Here is a 21,952-nt window from a genome sequence, read left to right as displayed (position 1 = left end):
ACGAGTATTAGACTCTGCAGTCTGGGCTCTGGTCAGATGATTTGTAAGCCTGGCTGAGTATTAAAATCACCAAAAGATTTTTACAAATTAAAGGTGTCAGGTCTTGCCCCAGACGAATGCAGTCAAGAGTCTCTGGACATGAGCCAGTATCAGGACCCCATTGTCACCAGCCCTTCTGGCCCTGGGATTGGCTAGAGTTCCCAGGCGACTAACTGTAATTTGGGGAATGAGAAGAATGAGAAGGGACGAGACAGTGCCCACCTTGGATGGGGATAGTACCTGGGGGATTGTTTCTGGGTGGGGTGTTCCAGTTCCGGCTGTTCACCCCTGCTTGCAGCCAGTCACCATCACCATGGCTGTACTGGGAGAATTTGGCAGTCAGTATGCTTAAGCGTTACAGTATTTGAAAATGAAATGCACGCACAAGACTACTCCTTCGTTTACTCATCAGACTTTTGTGAGCACCTTGTGTGCAGGAGACTCCACAGGGCTCTGGGAACACAAGGAAAAGCAGAACCAGACACCCATAAGCTGAGTGATGGAAGTTGGCTGAATAAAGTAATGAATTGGCTCTGCTGGCTTAGTTACTTCATAGGTGCCGTTAGGACCTGATCATTGCTGCTACTCTATAGAGTTAGCTGGGTCTCTAAGGCTTCCTGTGGAAAGGGCCGCTGTGAGTTCAGGGAGGCTGACCCACAGGAGAGACCCCCAGAGCTCGGGAGGCCTGGAGGACACAAAGGCGCCACTTGTCTCAGAACAGAGGTGCCTGCAGGTGCTTGGGGCTGTTTCAGACCGTCCTTTCTCAGCATTGTGGCCTCACACAATGATGGGACATTTCCTGCCAGGGCCTGCTGAGAAGTTGAAAAGACTAAGACAGAAACACAACACAGGATATGGGGACCTATGACCCCACAGATTCCAGTAAGGCAGGGTACAGCCCATATCACAGTGAAGTTCATGGGCTTTGCAGTCAACTAGCTGACAGCCCACATACTCCACCACAGATTCCCTGTTACCAGAAGATACAGGGTAAGGATACATTCAGCAGATAAGTCTCAATGCCTTCCTCTAAATATGGGGATATACTTGACTCTTAGCACTGTAAGAATTAAGTTGACTTGTGTTTCTAATGAATTGCATCCCCTGTGCATGGTTGAGGGTCCAATAGATGGTGGTAGCCATTACCTTCCAAAGTCCCAGGGTGTTGCACATGACAGAGTAGGAGAGACTCTCCACAGAGCCTGTGTTTGGCTGGTTCCCTTGGTCAGAGAACTGAGGGAGGCCCCTGGGGCGGTGAAGAGAGTGGAGATGTTGAAAAGGAAACCACATTAGCATAAATTCTGGAGGAGACAGCCCTGCCAAGTGTTTGTAATTCAGCTGTTAAGGCAAGACTGGAAATGAAAGGGAAACCAAATTGCTGTTGTGCATTTAGGTGACAGTCTCCTCCTCAGCCTGTTGACTCTGGGGTAAACAGTAATTACGCTAAGCAAAGGGAGCTGCTACCCTAGGAGAATGTGGGCTGGGAACTCAGACTCCTTCCTTTTCTCCTTCCCCCTCTCCAGGTGATCTGGTCTCTCGAGCCATGCACCACATGCAGGGGCGGCACCCTTTGTGCCCAGGCACCAGCCCCGCTCGCCAAGCTCGCCAGCCACCACAGCCCATCACATGGTCCCCTGATGCTCTGCACACACTCTACTACTTCCTGAGGTGTCCACAGATGGAGTCCATGGAGAACCCCAACCTGGATCCCCCGAGAATGACCCTGAACAATGAACGGTAGGTATCGTTCTTGCCAAGTAGGAGATGCTCACAAATAAATGCACCTTTTATCTTCTGAGAAGCCTGGAGCTGGCCAGCAGGTCTGAAGGGTGGCCTGGGTGCTCAGACAGATGAAGGCCCATGTATAATGTGATACTTCTTTACCCAGGGCAGATGCACCGTGGGGGTCACTGAGGCTGGGGAGTGGGCTTTAGCCTCAGTTTAGCGCGCACTAACTCTGCTCTTTGAAACTCAGTTTCCTCTACAAAATGTGACATCCTTATAGATCTGGAAAGGTGGCAGTGGGGCTGGGTGAGCATGCACATTGAGAAAAAGTCACGAGGACAGTGGTAACTGGCCTTCTATCAGTGGTAGCTGTCACCTGTTTTATCGACAGTGCCACTGTTATAAGGGACCTTGGGCATGTTTGGCCACTTCTGCTTGCTTCACTGGAACCATGGTAGGTTTTTCTTGTCTTCAGGGCCCTGCCCTTTTTAAGCTGAACATATCTACATGTTGTGGACTTTCCAAGAGTGATCCAGTGAAGGGCTTGAGTACGGGAAGCCTGAGTGGCCGTGTAAACTTGAGGACTGGACTCCAGTTCTAGGTCTCAGAGGCCTACCTTTTTGAAACTTTGTGCCTTAAGGATTTTTAAACAATATACCAAAACTGGAGAGATAGCTCAACAGTTAAGAGCACTGCTCTTCCAGAGAATCTGAGTTTGATTCCCACCCACATAACAATTCAGAGTCATCCATAACCATCTATAAATAACTCTAGTCTCAGGGGATCTGACCTCTGCCAGCACCAGGCATGCATGTGGCACACATACATACATGTAGGCAAAATACTCATACGCCTAAGATAACTAAAAGACCTAAAAACTTTAACAAATAGATCTTCTTTAAAATAGACACCAAATAATCTGGGCATGGCGGTGTGTATTTTTAATCCCAGCATTCAGGAGGCAAAGGTAAGTGGAATCTCTGAGTTCAAGCCAGCCTGCTCTACATAGTGAGTTCTAAGACATCCATGGCTCTGTAGAGAGACCTGTCCCCCCAAAACACAAAACAAATATGTGTATAATATTTATGTATTTTATATATTTGAAATATATATGTATGAAAGGATATAGATATATATATCCCAAATAACCATAGGTGCTGTGTGTACCTTTTTCTGTGGGCTTCAAGTTGTATTCTCCTTCATGGGAGAAACCTCACTTGGCTTTGGAAACCCTGTTTGTACTTATTGCTACCCAAGAGGACACAGAACATAGGAAGAGCCCAAGGGGCCTCACCCACCAGAAGGAAGGTGGCCTGAGGCCTTGCCCAGCTGCCTCTGTTGTCTTCAGGTGGCATCAGCCTACTCCACAGCAAGGCCCCCTTCTCCAGAGACTCTGCAGTCAAACAGTCTGCACATGAAGGTAGAATTCTGTGCTCTGGCGGGTAACAAATAGCTTCCAGGAAGCGCTGGTTCTCCTGTGAACATATAGCAATATTTGAAGCAAAGCACGCCGTGCTGTGTGGACCAGATGGCCTGATACAAATAACAACAATGTCATTCATGAACCTTGAGACCTTTGTGTAAGGTTCTCAACCTCACAGTGCTTCATTTCCTCTGCTGTAAATATAGGAGTGGTAAAGAGGACCGTGAGAGGATTCCAGGAAGGCAGCCAGGGCTCAGTGAGTATTTACTGTGTATCAGACACAATGCCGAGGACTTTATGGGTGTGCGTTCATATCTTTCACATCCTACCAGGAAGGAGGTGCTCATTTTATATATGAGTACAGAAAGACTCAGTTACTAGCCAAGACCACAGAGGCTGTGCTCATAACCCCTGCACCATATAGCCTGTAACTGGAAGAAACATAAAACGATAGTGGCCTGGCACGCACACAGGAGTAATGATAGCAGTAAAGGCTCCCATCATTGTTACTATTACTGATATTGCTATGATGTCAGCATCATTTTCTCTCTCTGGAAGGCTGAGGAGGCCCATCTGGGCCTGACCCAAAACAAGGCTACAGCTGGAACGGGAGGCATCCTGGAAGTCAGGCCCTTACAGTGGGAGGTGGAGCCAGATTACAGGCCCTGCACCCCAGCTGTTTCTGCTTTGTGGAGAAAGTGTTGCAGTTGCAAAAGTTGGCTGGGAAGGAACAAGGGCTAGGCAGACCACATTAGAGATACAAGAGAAGGAGACTTCCTTGCTGTTTGGTAAGGTTCCCTGGAGGTGTGAGGCCCAGACCCAGGCCAGGTCTCAGCAAAGCTAGCTTGCAGAAGGTGAACAAGTAGCTGAGCCTGCTGCCCTTGAGCTGAGCTGCTCAGCTCTTAGGCTGTGATCGCCACCTCAAATCCAACAGCCTCTGGCTTTGCCCCTGGGGGTATTCAGTACCCCTTCCTTCCCCCAAGCTCTTAACAGGCAGCATCAGGCATCTCTATGGCAGGAGTCCATTATCTGCATGTGGTGATGGCCACTGAGTTTGAATAGTAACACAGACATGTGTATGTGTTTAGATACCAATTATCTGGAAACCACACTCTGCAGCGCAAGTGTACTGGTCACAAAGGTATTTTTCCATGAATCATTTCAAACAAGTATTAGATTGGTAGGAAATTAGAACCCCCACTCTAGGGGCAATGAAATCCAGAATTTTCAAATCTTCCTATGGACAAGCAGATGCCCAAAGATCCCAGGTAAGCAGCCCTTTGTGGTCTGGTCCCCTCTGCTGATGCAGGTCCTGCTGTGCCTCAGATTTCCTTGGATAGGGAAGACCCTAGAGGCTGTGGAGAGCTTGGGGTGTGCCCAGAGCCCCTTGAGGCTCTGCTCCCTCAACATCTCCACCAAAGTGCTGAGAAAAATTTGCCTTCCTGTGGTAACTGGAGTTTGCTAGGGGTTTAGGGGTTTGCTTTTGTGAACTCAGAATGCTCCCGTGACTCTGCTTCCTCCTGTTGAGGTCCTTCCTCTGTCTTGTGTCAGAAGCACTCAGCCCAAACTGGACAGAGCCCGTGATTCCAGGTGTGGCAGCGAATGTCTGGCCTGAAGGCCTGCCTGGGGACTGATGGCTGTCAGGGTCTCTTTGGGATTAAGTGGCCTCATTCACTGCCTCATACCTAGGGGAGTCATTTTGGTGGCCTGGGTTTGGTAGTGTGGCTATTCGAGTCTTCTCCGTTTTTGTTATAATAAATATGGTTCTTTCTTGTGAGGTGCCTTGAGTGCCCAGAGCCCAGCAGATACAGAGCAGCAACATACTAGCATCCCTTTTGTGTGGATCATATCGTATCATTCCCTGCTAAGCCTGTACTTTTCAGTGGGGCCTCTGTATCTCTTCTAGGCAATCTTCCCCTAGACCTTTGTGCTCTATGCTTGCAAGGGAAAGGGGTCCAAAAAAAAAGCAGGCAGTTACGGTTGCAGGCAGGACAGGGCACCATTGAAAGGAGTAGGAAGACGTTCTACTGCTGTGAATCAGGCCACATCAGGAATAGTGTACACTCTCTGGGGCAGGGACCTGAGTTCCATCCACATATATGCACCCAGAAATAACAGAAAATTAACCCCACACTGAGGAAGGGTGGGAATAAAGTGTGATGTATCACACTCTTCCCTTTAAAGAGCATTTCTAGCTATTTCTGCTTCTTTGACCATATTTATCAGAAAGGTGGTGTAAAAAGCATGGGTGGTGAATAGCTAGATGGGAATTAAAACTACATTTCTGAGCCCTAGGCCTTTGGCTTTTCACAGTGCCATATATAGCTCTCCCCTGCCCCTAAAGCTCTTGGATACAATGAGTCAGCTCCAGCTTTCAGGTCTACACCTCCAGGCCCCTCTAGCTTCACCTTCCTTTCTTACACCAGGACCCCATTTGTTACCCTTGAGAACTTTGCATTTCTGTGCCCTCCCAGGATGCCTTGCTCTCTGGCAGCTCTGTGTCACAGCACCAGCTAGACACAAGGCAGGGCCTAACACACAGGATTAGTCACAGCTGCTGCCCTGTGTGGTATTTCACTACTAGATTAAGCTTAGAAAGTGAAAGAAGCTCCTGTCAGGGATCCAGGAGTCTGCGCCTCCCTCCCCTGAGGCCTGGAGGAGGATGGGCAACCATCTGGCCCAGTGTGGTCCTTGATGGTGGTAGTGCCGGAGGCAGAGGGTTGGCCAGCTGGAGTGGCAGCCTAGACTGTAACTGTCCTGAGGAATGAGAAGGAGGCCTGTGTAGACATGCAGGGGAGGCAAGAGACCTGCTCTCTTGCCAGCAAATGGCTGGAAGTTGTCATCAACCATCGGGAATGGAAGAAGACACAGAGAGTTTCAGAGGGGTCAGAGAGGAATAAGATGACTAGTCCTGTGCATCAGAGCCCAGGACCCTGAAAAAGTAAGGCCAGGAAGAAGAGTGGCAATTATAGTATGTGGCTACAAGTCTATTTGCTCAAGCCTTGGGCCCTACCTCCAGTCCCTTACCTCCCTTACCCAGCTCTACACAGTGCCTCTTTGTAGAAGGAGATCCCCTTCAGAGGGTTGGAGCCTGCCAATGTCGCAGACTCTAAACCAAGAGTGTCTGAAATGGGATGGGACCTTGTAAAATCTGGTGTCATTGAGTCTTGATTCAGCTGATGTAGCCTTATCTGAAGAGTAAACTTGGGTCCAGAGATAGACTTTTTGAGCTCAACCTTGGTGTATTTCAGGATGTTCAGCATGGCAATGTGTTAGGTTGGCCCTCTGGCTCGGAGTCTGCCGAGCTTCAAATCCCCAAACCAGATGGCTTCATTCTCATCATCTCAGCTTTGTGTCTCATCACTGCTTAGCATAGGAACAATAGAGGAACAACCTCCAGCTGCTCTAAGATTAATAGAGCACCTAGAACGGCATCTGACATGCAGTGTATCTGATGTCTTCATTACCATATTCAGGAGAGTCTGAGGAGGCTAGAATGGTTGAAGGACAGTGGCAGATCAGATCTGGGGCTTTATCTAGGCCTCAAATGACAACCATAGAAAATTCAGAGAAGTGGCATGGCTCGAGCAACAAAAAACATGGGGCTTCTGTTATTTCCAGGTGCACCATGACAGAAATAAATCCACAATTTAAAAGCACAAAACTTTGGTAGGACACTAACAGCACCACCACCAATCGGTCATTACCAGTTACTGTTTATCGAATGCTTCACTATCAGGCTGTGGGTCAGTAGTTTGCCATTGGAGATCACATCCTCAGAGGTATGTTCTGAGGGTCCAGTTTAGCCTTTTTCCCTCTGGTTCTGTAAGACTGTTTCCTCTTGTAAAATGGAACTCCAGGCCTGCTTCTTTAGGTGGCTCCCCAAGTTCTGGGGACATGACCCTTCCACTGTGAGCCCCACAGTGAGGACAGCCATCTATTTCCTTTGTTCTGTGTCAGATGCAGAAGGGTGGTGTTCAGATAAGCATTCTAAATAAATCAGAGGCGCCCACCGATTGGCATTCAGAATGTTGAGTCTAAGTGGCTCGTTAATCTTTTGCTCAGCTTGCGAAAGTGTTTTCTTACCAAATAATAGAGATGATGGTGATGGTAGCTTCATGCTACTGACTTGTGATTCCCTTAAATACTACTTCAAGAAGATTTGCAATGTTAAGCTCTTTTCTCCCTGCCTCTTCTCTGCTTTTTGTGCATTAAATCTCCATCTGTTTACCCAAAATGGAAGTAAATGAAATAATAGCTATTGAGTGAATTAAGTGTTACTTCTCTGTTCTCCCAGTTGGCATTTCCAGTAACCTCCAAAAGGACTGGTATGTAGTTTTTAGAGCACACAGAGAACTGTCTATCCCACCCAAGCCATTCCCTGCCCCCCCCTTTTTTTTCTCAATTTAAAATGACCTTGTTTAGGTGTTAATATACTTGCCTGACTCTTTCTCACCCCTTGAAAATGTAAGCAGTATGAGTCTTTCTTGTTTTTGAGGTGTTCTTAGCACATGGAACAGTCCCAGAAACAGTAGGCAGTTAAATATTGTCTATAGCTAGCAAAATAGCAGTAGCACCTAATGACTGGGGTCTGTGAGGTTAGGCAAAGGGATTTACCAGTTACTAGCTATGTGACTGCAAGCAAATGATTTAATTTCCCAAATCTCCGTTTCCCTTACTTGAAATGGAAACGACTTGACCTATTTCCAACTGAGTTTGTGGAGATCGAATAAAGTAATACACAGAGATTTTGCCACGGAATAAGCTCCCCATATGTGGTAGTTACTAATGTCTGTACAAATATCATTACCATAAACTTACGGAAGGACTAAAATAGCTAAGTCATACTTAATTCACAGATAATCCCAAAAAATTGATGAGCTTAAAAATCATGTTATTCAAAGTGCATATTTCCTCCCCTTTGCTCATATACCTCCCTGTTTTTACTTTCTTGTAACTCAATACCAACAGTAGGTGAAGAACCTGGTGAAGGATAAAGATGCTGAGGTAGACCAAATGTCCCAAAAGGACTTAGGTGAGAATTGTTTGGAACTAAATTGTCTGTATATTTTAAAATTTAGATGTATTGCCCTCTACCATCCAAGGATTCAAAGTACTCTACAGCCTGGATTTTTCTGGCCAAACAAATGATCAGAGTCACTTTCCTACATTCACAGTGTATTGTACTCCAGGCCTCCTGCTTGCTTCTGCCATAGTACCTGTGTGTGACCTGCTGCCAATGCATTTGATTATTGTTGTTTTCGTGAGAATCAAGAATTCAGCTTAGCAGAATCTTTTACTCCACCTTTCCCATCCCGTTTCTTACCCACACTCCACAGGGTTAGTGGGTCAGCAGTCAGTTCTGAAGGCAGCCTAGGATGCATTAGAGAACATTAAGGGATTCCGTGTAGACCCTCAACGTCAAGACCATCCCTGACAGCCTCTGAAGCACTTTACACAGCTCCCTGACAGTCCCTTGGAGGAAGCTCTTCTTGTTCCCCATTTACAGATAAACAAACTAAGGTTCTGCAGAGGACCCAGACATACCAAGGTCTCAGCTAGGAAGATGCAGAGGAGAGCTCAGGACAGGAATTCTGATTATGATAAACTAGCAACTCCTCACTGTACAAGGTGGTAAATCTCTTGCCTTACCAGGACTAAGAGGGCAAGACTCGGGCCTCTCTATCAGTTCCACACGCCCCTACCCACTGTGACATGAATGGCTGGCTCTCGACTGCGTCCCATTAGACTTGAGTTTGCTAACTCTGGGTGGCCATCCTGAATGTGGGCATCTGCCAACATCCAAGAAGGATTGAGCCAAGGATTTGGGGCAAACAAAGAAAATGGCAGTGCCAAATAATAGAATATAGAGACAGGACAGGATCCTGGCCAGGCCTCTGACAAGTGCCCCTGCGGGCTGTCCGTTGCCTGGGACTTCCTGTCCCATTGTTGGAACTGCCAGTCTTCACAAAAAAGAAGACTGAGAACTGCCAGGCCCCAGGCTTCATTCATGTGGAGGTCTTTAAAAAAAAAAAAAAAAAAACATGGGCAGCAACAATCTGTTTTGTCTGCAGTGTGGCTGGGTTTCTGAGAGTACCTTAGTGTGGGGAAATCCCAGCTCTCAAGGGAACTGATTCTGCTTTCTTGAGCTGCTTCCAAGGACAGTCTGGAGGTGGTTCAGACCCTGAGGATGAGAGTAAGCTAGGAGCTTTGGCAGAGCAAGAGCCAGACCAGGCTGGTTTCTGGCCTGCCCTTACCTGCCTGCCAGGCCTCTCCTTAGATTTATTTCTTCCCACACAACCCAGACCAGCAGCCTCTCAGCTGGCTGTGGCTTGCCCTGCCCACTCGCTTTCCCCTGCTTACTATATGCAGTTTTTGGAATGAGGTTTTTAATCTTTCGTGATCCTGGGGTGCACCCTTTGAAACTCTGGTATCCAGCCTCCTGTTCAGAGCCTGTTGAGGCTGTGAGCACAAAGCTGGAATCTAGGCAGCATGGGCACATGGCCCACAGAGGTGAGCCTTTACATCTCCTACGTCTCTGCCAGCCAGCAGGTTCAGTGTGCCCTGTGTGGCAGCTGGACAATGTGAAAGACCCTGGTACACTTGTCATGTTTTCTGAAGGTTACAGTTGGCTGCTATGTGACCTGAGACCTGTGCCTTGGCTTTCACACTGGTAAAACATGAAATGATGACAAACATCCCTACCATGCAGCTGAAGGGTCAGAGGTAATATGCAAATGGCCTCAGGCTTGTTTGGCATAAGTTGGTGCTCAGATCCTAGCAATATATTATGCAGTTCAGAAGCCCATGCCAGAGTATTCACAGGCCTGCAGTTGGGCTGGCTGTACATTTAGAAAGTGGGTTTAGATCCAAACCAGGAGCTTGCCTTTTCTTACTGGCTGCTTTGGAACAAATGCTACCTTCCATCCACAAGACCCCATCCCCACTCTTAGGGTCACTAGTTACCTACCAGGAATATCTCTCTATATGTGTTCATCTCTGGCCACCTCAATTTCAACATACCTTGTCTCCCAGAAGTTCTTAGGAGCTCTACATGTGATGTTCATATCATATCATACTTCCCTAGACTACAGGTATTAGGAGAAGCAGATGTAGTATGATTTTACTCAGCTACATTTGGATAGAAATACCCATTTCAGGGACCTAGCCCAAAGACCCCACCATGTTCCCTGCCCATCAGGTAAATGTCTGTGAGGTAAATGAAGTTGTCTTCGGGGCAGCTGAGCCCTGGGATCCTGATGAGGCTGCCTTGCTGGCAGAGGCCAATGAGCTGTGGCAAGTACCCACAAGAGAAAAGAGTGGCTTGCACAGGTCAGAAGTCCTTGCCTATGTGGCTTTTAGGTGGTGAGAGAACTGTGGTCCTTAGTCGGCTATCCCATGCAAGTGTGGAAAGAGAAAGTGGGTCTCTGGCCTATGGTGGCAGTGGGCCCTGTGGCTGAGGTGTGACCTACCATCCAAGAGAGCCACACCACAGAGGCGTGCTGTCACACTGTTACAGCCCAGTGTGTGGGTAGCAGTGATACCCTGGCCGGCTGGTTAGTCTCCACCCTCCAGGCAGCAATGCTGCGAAGGGTGGCTAAGAATGGGTCTGATGGCCTCAACTGTGAAGGCTGAAGGCCCTCCCTATGCATGGAAAAGGGTGTGGTGGTGGCCTACATGCAGTCTCTATTGGCAGCTAGACTTCCTCACCCACATAAGATACCCCCAGGAGTCAAGGCCCGATGCAAAGGACAAGCAGCTGTGCTCTTTCCAACATGACTCAAGGCTGCACGCACGTCAGCACAACCACATTGCCACATCTGCTTCTCCCTTTCCCTGTCTTATCCCAGTTTTCTTGCTACTTTCCTAGAGTCACCTTAGCCTCAGGACGTTATTCCTGGTTAGGAAGTTCTCATGGGTCGTGGCCGTCTTTCTGTCCAGGAACTAGTTGTTTCTTATCCAGAAAGATTGTGCTAATATTCAAGTTGGCAGAAGCCTTCAGAAGCAAAAGACAAGGTAGTTCCTCTACCTTCAGGAGCAGCTCAGGATCAAATGGATCCCTGAGAACATGATCAAAGGGCTGAAGAAGAAATTTGCCCTTTGTTAGGAACTCAGCAGATGGTCCCTAATGGAGTTCCTGTGCTGAAAGGTGGGAGGAGATAACAGTGAGACTTTAGAAAAATTGTACTCAGGGGAAAAGCCCAAGAAGTCTCACACAAATAAAAGAATACAGACCTGTTAAGTACTTCATGTCATAGGACATGTTGCTGAAGGGGAACGTGGAGACATACCAAGCTGGTGGATGAGAGGAACCGCCCTTGCAAAACAGGGTCCTTAGTTTACCCACATGTAAGAGTACACAGTAATAGTAACAGTACCTGCTTCATAAAGTAGCTGTGAGCATTACTCACTAGACATAAGGGACTTAAAAAAAAAAAAACCCTACCTGCTCTGTAAACATTATTTGTTAGTGATTTTCTTTTCTTCCTCATGTCCCAATTGTCAGAGAGTTGACTGCACATTCCATTGCTGACAAAGTCCACTGAGACCTCCAGAGCAACCACTAGCAAGAGGCCAGAAGAGGATCATATCTAATCATGACTAGGCCATGTTTGAAATTGATACCCATGTTTGCATTTGCTCTGGCAAGGCAACCCACTCCAATCCCATCTATTCCAGAGACTGATGCATGGGAGTCACTTGACCCCTGAGGTTCAAGGCCAGCCTGGACAACAATATCCCAAAGTGGGGGAAAGCCAGACAGGGCTTACTTAGCCCTAATCCCAGGACTTGAGAGGCAGAGGCAGAATGACCAAGTACAAGGCAGCCTGATCATCTGATCTACAAAATGAGCTCTGAGCCAGCTAGGAGTACATAACAAGACCTCATTTCAAGAAAAAATGAAACAAACAAAACAAAAAAACCCAGTACCCTAGAGGCCTGGGGGTGTAACTCAGTGGCAGAGCAAGCTTAACATGTGCAAGGACCTGAGTTCAATCCCAAGCACTAACAAAACAGCAAAAACCTAGAAATCATCATATGTGTAGCATATCTGGCAAGCTTCTTCTACTGCCTCTAATCTGTACCAGATGAGTTTAAATAAGAAACTGTATTGTCCCCACCCCCAGAAAGCCAAAGCCACACCTTGAACAGAAGTCACCTGGTCCCAAACACGAATTCTGTTAAGATCAGCTGAGTATTCTGATGCAGCCAGGCTCAGCGAGGGGGGACACAGGCCTGGGAGTCCAGGGAGAGAAACATGCTTAGCTCTCCCTCCAAGCTGAGCCAAACCATCCTGGTTTACCAAGCAATTCTAGGAAAATAATTAGTCCAAGATGTGCGGCGGACTAGAATTGCTTCCTTTGTGCTGAGATGGAATCTGACTTCAGCGGGACAGTGTTGGCTTTATGCTACATGGGCGTTTGGCTTGGTTTGGGGCCACAGCAGCTCTGGAAGTCTTAGGGAAACCAGGAAGAGGGCCTCAGGATGGCACTCCAGAGCCAACACCAACCCTCCCAGAGAAATCTCTGTCTGTGAGGTCGTCACTTTGTGGAAAAATCTGGCAACCTTTGCACCATTTCTGCCCTGCTCCCTGCTTACCCAGATAGTAGGAAAGAAGGCAAGGATGCAGCCTGTTTCACTGTGAGGTTTGTGGAAAGGGGAACCCACCCCAGCAAGCCCTCTACTGTACCTCCTGCTGAAGGTGGGACAAAGATGTAGGAACTGAGGACAAAAAAACAAACAAACAAAAAACAGGGCAGCAGCCCTCTGCCTCCGCTCTAGGGTTCCTTGGTTTCTCCTTTCTTAAGCTTCAAGGTGCTCTCAGGCTGGGTAAGGCTTTGCTTAGAGATAATAGAGAAATGTCCTTATAAAATAAACCTAAAACTGATTCCTTGTTCTTACCCTCCCAGCCCAGGAATTGTCATGCCCCTATACACAGGCAGGGAAAACCTTGACCTAGCCTTCCCAGGGTGAAGCTGAGGTCTGACCTGAGGCCTTAGCTAGTAGGCATATCCTGCTCTTGTCCCCAATTCTTCCTCTGGTAGATTTAAAAGGGTACAGACCTCAATACATCGGGTTGGGACAGAGGCACATGACTTTCTCCTGCCCAGGTTTTGGACTGCATGGCCTATAGGTACAGGCCAGTGTCCATCTGCCAACTTGACTCTTGTTCAAGGTCCCCTCCCACCCCAAGAAAGAACAGAGCCTGCTCTGTGCTGGAAATTGGAGGTGTTTCCTGTTCCGTGTTGAGACACTGCTTACAGGACTCTGGTCCTAATAAATCATACATGTGTTGGGGGCAGCCCTTTTTTTCCAGGCTGTGGGGACCTCTTACAAATCAAGAAATTAAGACACTTATCCTCTGTGTGTGTGAGAAAGAGACAGAGACAGAGAGGCAGACAGACAAAATGAGAGCAGACAACCATAGCTCTCTGAGTCTTGTTGAGGGCCTTATGACACCCTCAACTGTGCCGTTGGGTGGGCAGTCAGGCTCACAGGCATAGACAGTAAAAAGTGGAGTAGCGAAAGGCACTGGTTCCGTACCCCTACTTCTGTGTGACTTTGGGGAGGGCCACTGGCTTATGTCTCTAGCGGTGCGAGGAATTGTCCAGGGTCATGTAGAAAAACCCATTTTCACTGATGTGTTTTATGGCTTCTCCTCAGATAGTAAGTTGTTCTCTTTGTTTTTGTTTGTTTTGCTTGTTTGTTTTGCTGTGCTGGGGGTTAGACTCCAGCATCTTCAAGGCGCACACTCCTGCTTCTGACTCCACCATCAGCCCAGCAGCTTTCTATTGTTTGTTTAATGTCTTTATTGCATTCATGTATTTCTTTGGGGGCAGGGAGTGCCACAGCGTGTACGTGGAGGTCAGAAGACAACTTTTGGGAGTTAGTTTTCTTCTTTTATGCCCACAAAGACAGCTGCTACCAAAAAGTCAGTGCTTCTGTTGTCACTTTGTTCATCACAGCAGCATTAGACTGTGTGCAATGGTGTTCAGATTAGGCACAAACAGCATGCATGGTGTATTGGGGGCTGCAGACCCCTTAAAGTATAGCACCCCCCACCACATGTCGGTGATTCACAAGCCTCTGCTGTTTCTTGTCCTGTGTGACTTTCCTCATTGTCAGCACAAGGGTTTGCAGCTCATTCTCAACATAGTGGTTGCATTTGCTTTCTCTGTTTTATGAGCCGGGCTGGAGTGGAGAGCGGGCATCCTGCCTGCAGGCTTACGTGTTTATGCTTGCTGGCGGGGAGAAGGCAGGGACTCGGCTGGCCTGTGAGGAGGCTGGAGCTGAAGCATTTAATGGGGCCTGTTTTTTTTTTTCTATTATGTGTTTTCTTTATCAACAGATACTAAAGTGGTAAGAATAGTTACCGTTTATGGAGAACATACCACACTCCCAATGTTCTTCTGCTAAGTACTTTGTGTACAGACTTATAGCTGTCTTGGGAGGTACTCATATAGTTTAGACACATTTTACTCATATAGAAACTGTGACTATAAGAGGTGAAGCCATTTGTATAGAGTCACATAGTTTTAGTCAGTGAAAAAACACCTGATCCCAGCCAGCCAGTCTTCCTTCAGAACCATAGATTCTGTCTCTGGGCTGTAGGCACAGTTACTGTGGTGATGAGTCTGAAATGAAAGGAGAAAGGATCTCACCATGGAAGAAAATGTATAAACATAAACCTCACCCCTTCTTTAACAGAAAGCCAGGCCCGTAGAGGGCAGTGGCTTGCCTGAGGTTCCATAGCCAGTTCAGTTGTACTTGAAGCTACTAGACCTTTCTTCCAGTGAGAAGGCTGTCTGTGAGGATCCAGGGTCCGAGGGACCCTGACGCAGGAGTGTATGTGAAAGGGTTCCCAGGGCTGTGTGCCACCAGAGCTCCAGCCTGCGGCTGCCTACCAGCCCTGGGCAGTGTTGCCCTTATACACTATGCCAGTTGTCTTTTCTGTTGCTATGATAAAACACCCTGACGAAAGGGGCTCAGAGGAGGAAAGGGTTTATTTCCTCTTACAAGTTACAGTCTGTCAGTGAGGGTAGCCAGGACAGGAACTCAAGCAGAAACCATGAAGCATGGAGGAACGTTGCTTACCGCCTCGTGCTCGGCTGGCTTTCTTGGTAGCTTGTCCAGACTTACCTGCGTAGGGACAGTGGTGTTCCCCCACATCAATCACTGATCAAAACCAGACCTCACAGACATGGCCACAGGCCAATCTGATCTGGACAGTTCTTCAATTGAGGCTCTCTCTTCCTAGCTGACCCTAGGTTATGTCAAGTTGACAATGAAAACTAACTCGGCACAGTACTAGGTGTGATGGCACAAACTTTTAAGACCAGTACTCAAGAGGCAGAGGGGGCAGATTTCTGTGAGTTTGAGGCCAACTTTGTATAGTAAGTTTCAACCCAGCCAGGGGTTCACGGCATCTTAGTGAGATCGTGTCTTCCGCCACTCCCGATCCCCAAAAAGACCAAACAATCAAAGACTCCTAATTAGCACAGGTACCTGGCAGAAGTCCTCAAATCACGGCCACTCCTGGAACCCCAGAGACACTTGCCAGGAGAGTACAGGGTCATATTTGTTTTAAAAGAATGTGATGTTTGATTTTCAATTTCATTTTTTGCACAGTGTCCGAGGGAGTTTTCCAGAGGCTTTTGGACATGATACTGTCACTGTGAAAGCTTGTGGAATACTCCTTTATTTATGTGTTTTAGCATTTTCTCTGTTTTACGTTTTGTTGGTATCATAGAATAAGATCAATACAAGCCTTTGAGGGTTTTGGTAACTTTCTGTAGTATGAAAAAAAGGGACTTGAGACCAAAACTCACCCAAGAATGGCTACGCTGAGGTATCGGATCCAGCATTTTCTCAGCAGGAAGACAGGCTGCAGAGGGGCTTTCCTCAGCCTGACAAGGGCTCCTGGCCCTGGGCCTAGCCCTGAGGCCAACTGCTTTTTAGCATAAAAGGGTTCTCAGCCAACCTCAGCTTTGGGAAACAGCAAAAAGTGGGAAAGATAAACTGAGAGAGACATTGAGGAAGACGCATATCAGTCACCCTCAGCCCCACTCCTCCAGGTCCTTCCAGTCTGAAGCTGTAACATAGCTCTGGAGACGGGAGTTTTTATAGGGATTTTCCAGAATGTCACAAAATGTAGGACTGCTCGGCTCGCCATGCCCAGGGGGCAGGATGAATTAGTAGAAAGGAAAAAGCATTCTGGAAACCCCAGCCCAGGAACAGGATGTTACCAAGAAAGACGGTGCCTTGCTTATCATTTTACCTGCCCGAGGACCACAGGTGGAGGGTGGGGGTGGTAAGCCGTCCTTGGCCTGAAGAGCTTGGTTGTCAAGGTCAGCTTTGTTAGGAGACAAGGCACTCACCGATCACCACCCTAGAGGCAGAGGGATAATTTAGGTTTCTAGAGATTAATCAGTTCAATCCAGGAAACAGAAAATCACTTTAGGTATTTGAAAACAGGATGGGACTTAATACAAGGAATTAGATACTAACCAAAACACAGAAAGGACTTAGGGAGCAGAATCTAGACCAGACTTCCAGGAACAGCAGCTCAGAAAACACAAAGCTCATCTGTTAGGACCATGTCCATAGCCTCAGGTACTGGATTTGAGCATTTATGTCCTCAGAAGTGATTTAGGACGGAGGCTGGGATCACGAGTCTTTGATGTTTTCACTACTGCTGTCTATGCCTCTAGCATGCAAGAGAAATAGAGCCTAGACACAAGGATGCTATTGGAAGAGAGAAAAAGACTTCATGATTCTTGTCAGCTGGTCTGCTGGCAGAAACAGCAGGGACACAAAAGTGGCCTCTGCCTCTTGCTACTTCCTGGATCTTATAGAGCAGGTTCTTACTTATAAAACTGGATTCGCACCTAGAACCCCAATTGCAACGGAGTCTGGATAGTATGGTTTCCAACATTCTGCTCTCTAATCAAGGCAATGCAATGGAGGTTGAATGAGCCTTTCCTCAGTATACAGTTTCCAAGGCTATCACTACTGCATTCTCCATCTAGTGAGCTGACAAGAAGAGGATGAGTACGAGCACCATCCTGACTAGGACTGGCACTTCCTGAACATCCCCTTGGAGCTTGCCCTAGAGCAGCAGTTTTCAACTTGTGGGTTGCAACCCCTTTGGCAAACCTCTGTCTCCAAAATATTTGCATTACAACTCATAACAGTAGCAAAATTACAGTGATGAAGTAGCAACGAAAATAATTTTCTGGTTGGGGGTCACCACAACATGAGCGACTGTATTAAGGGCTGCGACATTAGGAAGGTTGAGAACCACTGCCCAGAATTTAGGAGGCTGAGGACAGCCTGGGCTACATAGTAAGACCCTGTTACACACACACACACACACACACACACACACACACACACACACGAGGCTTAATGGCTATACTCTGTTCTTTGCTGCGCTGTTAACTCAACAGACAAGCATGAACGACCAATCTCCAGTGCTAATAAAGGTTTAAGTAAAAGCTTCTCTGTGGACTAAGGATATGTGGAAATGTCCCTCTGTGCTGCCCTCCTGCTTTGTAATTCAGGAATTGGAAATTTCACAGACATTTGAGAGGATTTCAATTGGACATTTATAATCAGGGTAGGTCTTGAAGACAGTGATAATTCATGAATGGTTGTTTTTTTCTTTCCTAGATTACACAAGTTCCCCCAAATAGTCCCACTTCCTTCATGAATCAGCACCATGCCCTTGAAAATGAGACATCTTTTTTTTTTTGAGACAAGGACTTCTGTAGCCCAGGCTAGCCTCAAACTCGCTTTATAGCCAAGGGTGGCCTTAAACTCCTAATCCTCCTGCCTCCATCTCCTATGTGCTGGGATTACAGGCGTATGCCACCACCCTTGGCTCCGGGTGTCCTAGACAGATGTCATTCTTTTCTGAGCAGAAACATGACTTGGTCCGAGTAAAAGCCTGCATGTTATGCTAAGTAACAGATGCTAGTTCATTGATTTAGTCTGTCAACAAACAGTTGTTGGAAACCTGTTGGGTTAGGCCCCAGGCTAGGTGAATACAGAGGTGAGAAAGGCATCCTGTGTGACCTTAGGCCAGTCAGGGTGATGCCGAGCTGGAAGAGTTCTAGGGGCTGTTCTAGTAGGCCTGAGACGTTGGGTGGAGAGATGTAATATTGGCAGTGCACTCTGAAGGGTAAAGCGAGTCTCGCACCGCACCCAGACCTGACCTCTCTCTGCTCCCTCACAGGCCCTTCATGCTGCTGCCCCCACTGATGGAGTGGATGCGGGTGGCAATCACCTATGCAGAACATCGCCGCAGCCTCACTGTGGACAGCGGTGACATCCGGCAGGCAGCCCGGCTGCTGCTACCGGGCCTGGACTGCGAGCCCCGCCAGCTCAAGTGAGGAGGCTGGAAGAGAGGGGGGCGGGTGGTCATGTCTCAACACCTACAACACCCCTCTGCTCCATGCTTCTTCTAGTGGCTGGGGGGGAGGGGTCAGAGCAAGGCTGTAGGGCGCCTGAGTTGAACTAAGTGTCCTCCGCAAATGACAAGGCTAAGGGTGGGAACAGATTTGTTTTTGGCCTCGGCTGCGACCACTGGACTGCTGTCCAGAATAGACACAACTTTGAATTTGGGCTGGAGAACGCACATAGTGCGAATCTGGGGTCCTGACCAAGGAGGCTCCTTTCTCTGTCCCTCTATTCACCATGGTTTCCTTGTGTGGAGCCCTGTACTGAGCTCTTCTGCTCTAGGCCTGGCATCTCGGTCATCAAGACAACTTTGAAGAGGGCTCTAATGCTTGGTGAAGAAACTGCAGGTCAGGGAGGTACAGCAGCTTGCCGGCAGAGGTGCCTAAATTTGAGAGCCAGTTCATATGTTCCCCCAGTGTATGCTCTTTATGCCTCCCCACAGTAACCCCCCACCCCCGTAGATAGATCTGCTGCAGAAGCTCTTCATGGGGGAGCTCCCACTGGCCACCCCTGGCCTCAGAGGTGGCTTGCATTTCTGTTTTCTGACTGTGCCCAAACCATGCTCTAGACATGAATCTTACACACTTTGACCTAATTAAAGGGCCCAGGTAGGAGCTTTTGGATGGCTCTGATGTTCCCTGCGTAGATACAAGTTTTATCTAGAATGATCCTTAGTAGGTTGGGTTGATTGGTCATGGGATTCTAAGCCTCTCCCTGCCTTGTTCTGTTTTTGATACTTTGGGACCTTACCTGGCAACGCTGAAGAGACACAGAGGAAAAAGCTAGACAGTGGCCACAATGCCCGCTTCGCGAGCTGAAGGTCAGCCTGCTTTGTGCAAGCACTATGCAGTGACCAAGTGCCAAGGCCCAGGCCCAGGCACATGATGAGCTTCTTCCTCTGGGGGGGGGGGGGGTCCTCTGATAGGTTATTTTGATCTGAGAATTTGCTTCCTGACAGTTGACAGGTCTCAAGAACTCAGTCCACTGCCTGCCTTAACCCATGTATTGGGAAGCCGAACTTTGCACTCTCTAGGGCAGTGGTCCCCATCCTAACCCCTTCGCCATCTCCAACAAAATTTATATCGTGATTCATAACAATAAGCCAAATCAGCTGGGCATGGTGGTGCACGCCTGTAATCCCAGCACTCAGGGAGGCAGAGGCAGGAGGATCTCTGTGAGTTTGAGGCCAGCCTGGTTTATAAAGTGAGTCCAGGATAGCCAAGGCTACACAGTGAAACCCTGTCTTGGAAAAAAACAAAACAAAACCAAAAAAGCCAAATTAATTACAGTTATGAGTTCTGAAGTGGCAATGAAATAACTTTATGGTCAGGGGTCAGCACAACATGAGGAACTGTATTAAAGGGCCATAGCCTTAGGAAGGTTGAGAGCCACTGCTCTAGGGCAAGCACAGAGCAAGGTCAGTCATGGCCGACCTCTGCACAGTTCAGTCCTCCCGCCCAGCCAGGCCCAGCTGCGCCTCATGTCACAGTCACACTCACTCGCCTCCTGGTCTCTCCCGGGCAGACCCGAGTGCTGCTTCAGCTCCTTCCGGAGGCTGGATGCTCGCGCTGCTACTGAACGATTCAACCAGGACCTGGGCTTCCGCATGCTCAACTGTGGGAGAACCGACCTCATCAGCCAGGCTATCGAGGCCCTGGGCCCAGATGGGGTGAACACAATGGATGACCAGGTACCTTCTGTGAACTCCTCCAGGCCAGGCTTAGAGACCAACTCGGAATTGACAGTTGCTAGGGTGGGAGAAACAGTCATGGTCCGTGCATCCTGAGCCTGACTGAGACGAGTTCAGACAGCTCTGAGCTTCAAGCTCCTGAGAGAAGGCTACCCTGGATATCCCCTGGACCCGTTGGGCAACCATGGTAGTATGGATTCTATCTCCCTGGCTAGAAGGCTGGCAACTTTCCTGGATGGGGCAGGGCTAAGGAAGAATCCAGTAGAGGCAGCTCAGTAGCTGCAAGCTGTGGGGTATAATCGCTGGCATGCAAATGGGAGTGTGTGTGCCAGCCACTCATTAGCTCCAGAGAAACCTTGTCTTCATGGGGGGTGAGGCGGGTGACACTGGTGAGGAGAGAGAGTAAGAAACAAGCACATGATCCAACTGGAGTCAGCAACGCTCAGCAAGCTGTAGCAGGGTGATCATGAGTTCAAGGCCAGCTTAGGCTACATAGTGAGTTCAAGGCCAGTTTGGACTATGAAGTGAGTTCCTGTCACAACAAAACTGAATGCTGAGGAGTAGTGGAGTATTTTCCTAACATGTGTGAGGTCTCCATCACGAAAAGAAAAGGGAAGGGCATGACAGACACACAAAGAGCACACTGATGAGAAATACCAAGATGAAAATAGAAGGAGAAAGGGTGGGGAATTCCCGGGGTGAGTTCTGATTTATAGAAGAGACCATTGAGGCACCTGCAGAGTCAGAAGACTCCAGCTCATGCCCACTGTAGAATGTTTATGTGACACTGGGGAATCAGTTACTGTGTCCCAAATGGCACTGTGGTTTGAAGCCCACCCAGAAGCCGGGGGACAGTCAGGCTACCACGGAGATGAAATGACAGTGCGACACAGATACTGGAGCCACAGAGGCGTGAGGCCACAAGTGCGCCTGAGGCGGAAACTGAGCCTGGAGGGAGGCCAGGGTTGGGTGCAGCAGGAGAATGGGAAAGTCAGGCCTAGGGACGGGGGTGAGGCAAGCGCAAGCAAGGGTGGCAGGGCTAGGACTGAGGAGGCACAGACAGAGGAGCGCCATTGGCACAGTGGGGCAAGTGTTAGGCTAGCGTCGGTCCCATAAAGGCACAGATGCAGGGCCTCTGTGGGAGCCTTCTTCCTGACGATCGCTTCCTCAGGGAATGCGGCGGCGTTGAAGCCCAGGCACTTAAGCTGCAGATTGTTGAAGGCTTTACCTTGTCACAGCGGGTATCGACAAGTTACCCTGCCACCAAAGGGACCCTGCTTTCTCCACCTCCCAGGTCGAATAACAGTGCCTGCATGGAGAGCAGGTGGCAGGATTTTCCATCGATGCTAGTAGATGTTCACTGTGGTGGTTCTTGTCAATATGATTATCAGTGTTGTTGCACTGCTGTCGAAATGATGGTGATTAGCCCTGAAATCTGGTCTCTGGCCCTCTGTGTGTGCCGGAGTGAGGACAGCAGAAAAAAGTAGCTTCTCTTCTCCAGCTCTTGTCCTGGCTTAGGATCTGGGTGTGTACAGATGTGCGGAGAGAAAAGTCAGTATGTACCTGGTGTGTGTGTGTGTGTGTGTGTGTGTGTGTGTGTGTGTGTGTGTGTG

At 48.3% G+C, this 21,952-nt stretch overlaps 1 protein-coding gene across 1 annotated transcript in view; it reads left to right on the top strand.

The window, feature by feature from the left end:
- Positions 1 to 21,952, top strand: part of Abtb2 (ankyrin repeat and BTB domain containing 2) — a 155,662-nt gene that overhangs the window by 119,079 nt on the left and 14,631 nt on the right. Inside the window, exons 3-5 of the mRNA XM_055599664.1 lie at positions 1,563 to 1,776; positions 18,426 to 18,578; positions 20,174 to 20,339. Coding sequence (XP_055455639.1) covers positions 1,563 to 1,776; positions 18,426 to 18,578; positions 20,174 to 20,339 — 533 coding nt within the window. The remainder of the gene's footprint in view (positions 1 to 1,562; positions 1,777 to 18,425; positions 18,579 to 20,173; positions 20,340 to 21,952) is intronic.

The sequence above is a fragment of the Psammomys obesus genome, unplaced genomic scaffold (genome assembly GCF_907164565.1).
Source record: "Psammomys obesus unplaced genomic scaffold, mPsaObe1.curated_primary_1811, whole genome shotgun sequence".
Taxonomy (NCBI): domain Eukaryota; kingdom Metazoa; phylum Chordata; class Mammalia; order Rodentia; family Muridae; genus Psammomys; species Psammomys obesus.
Note: the sequence above shows the minus strand (reverse complement) of the source record. Positions and strands in the feature narration are given on the sequence as shown.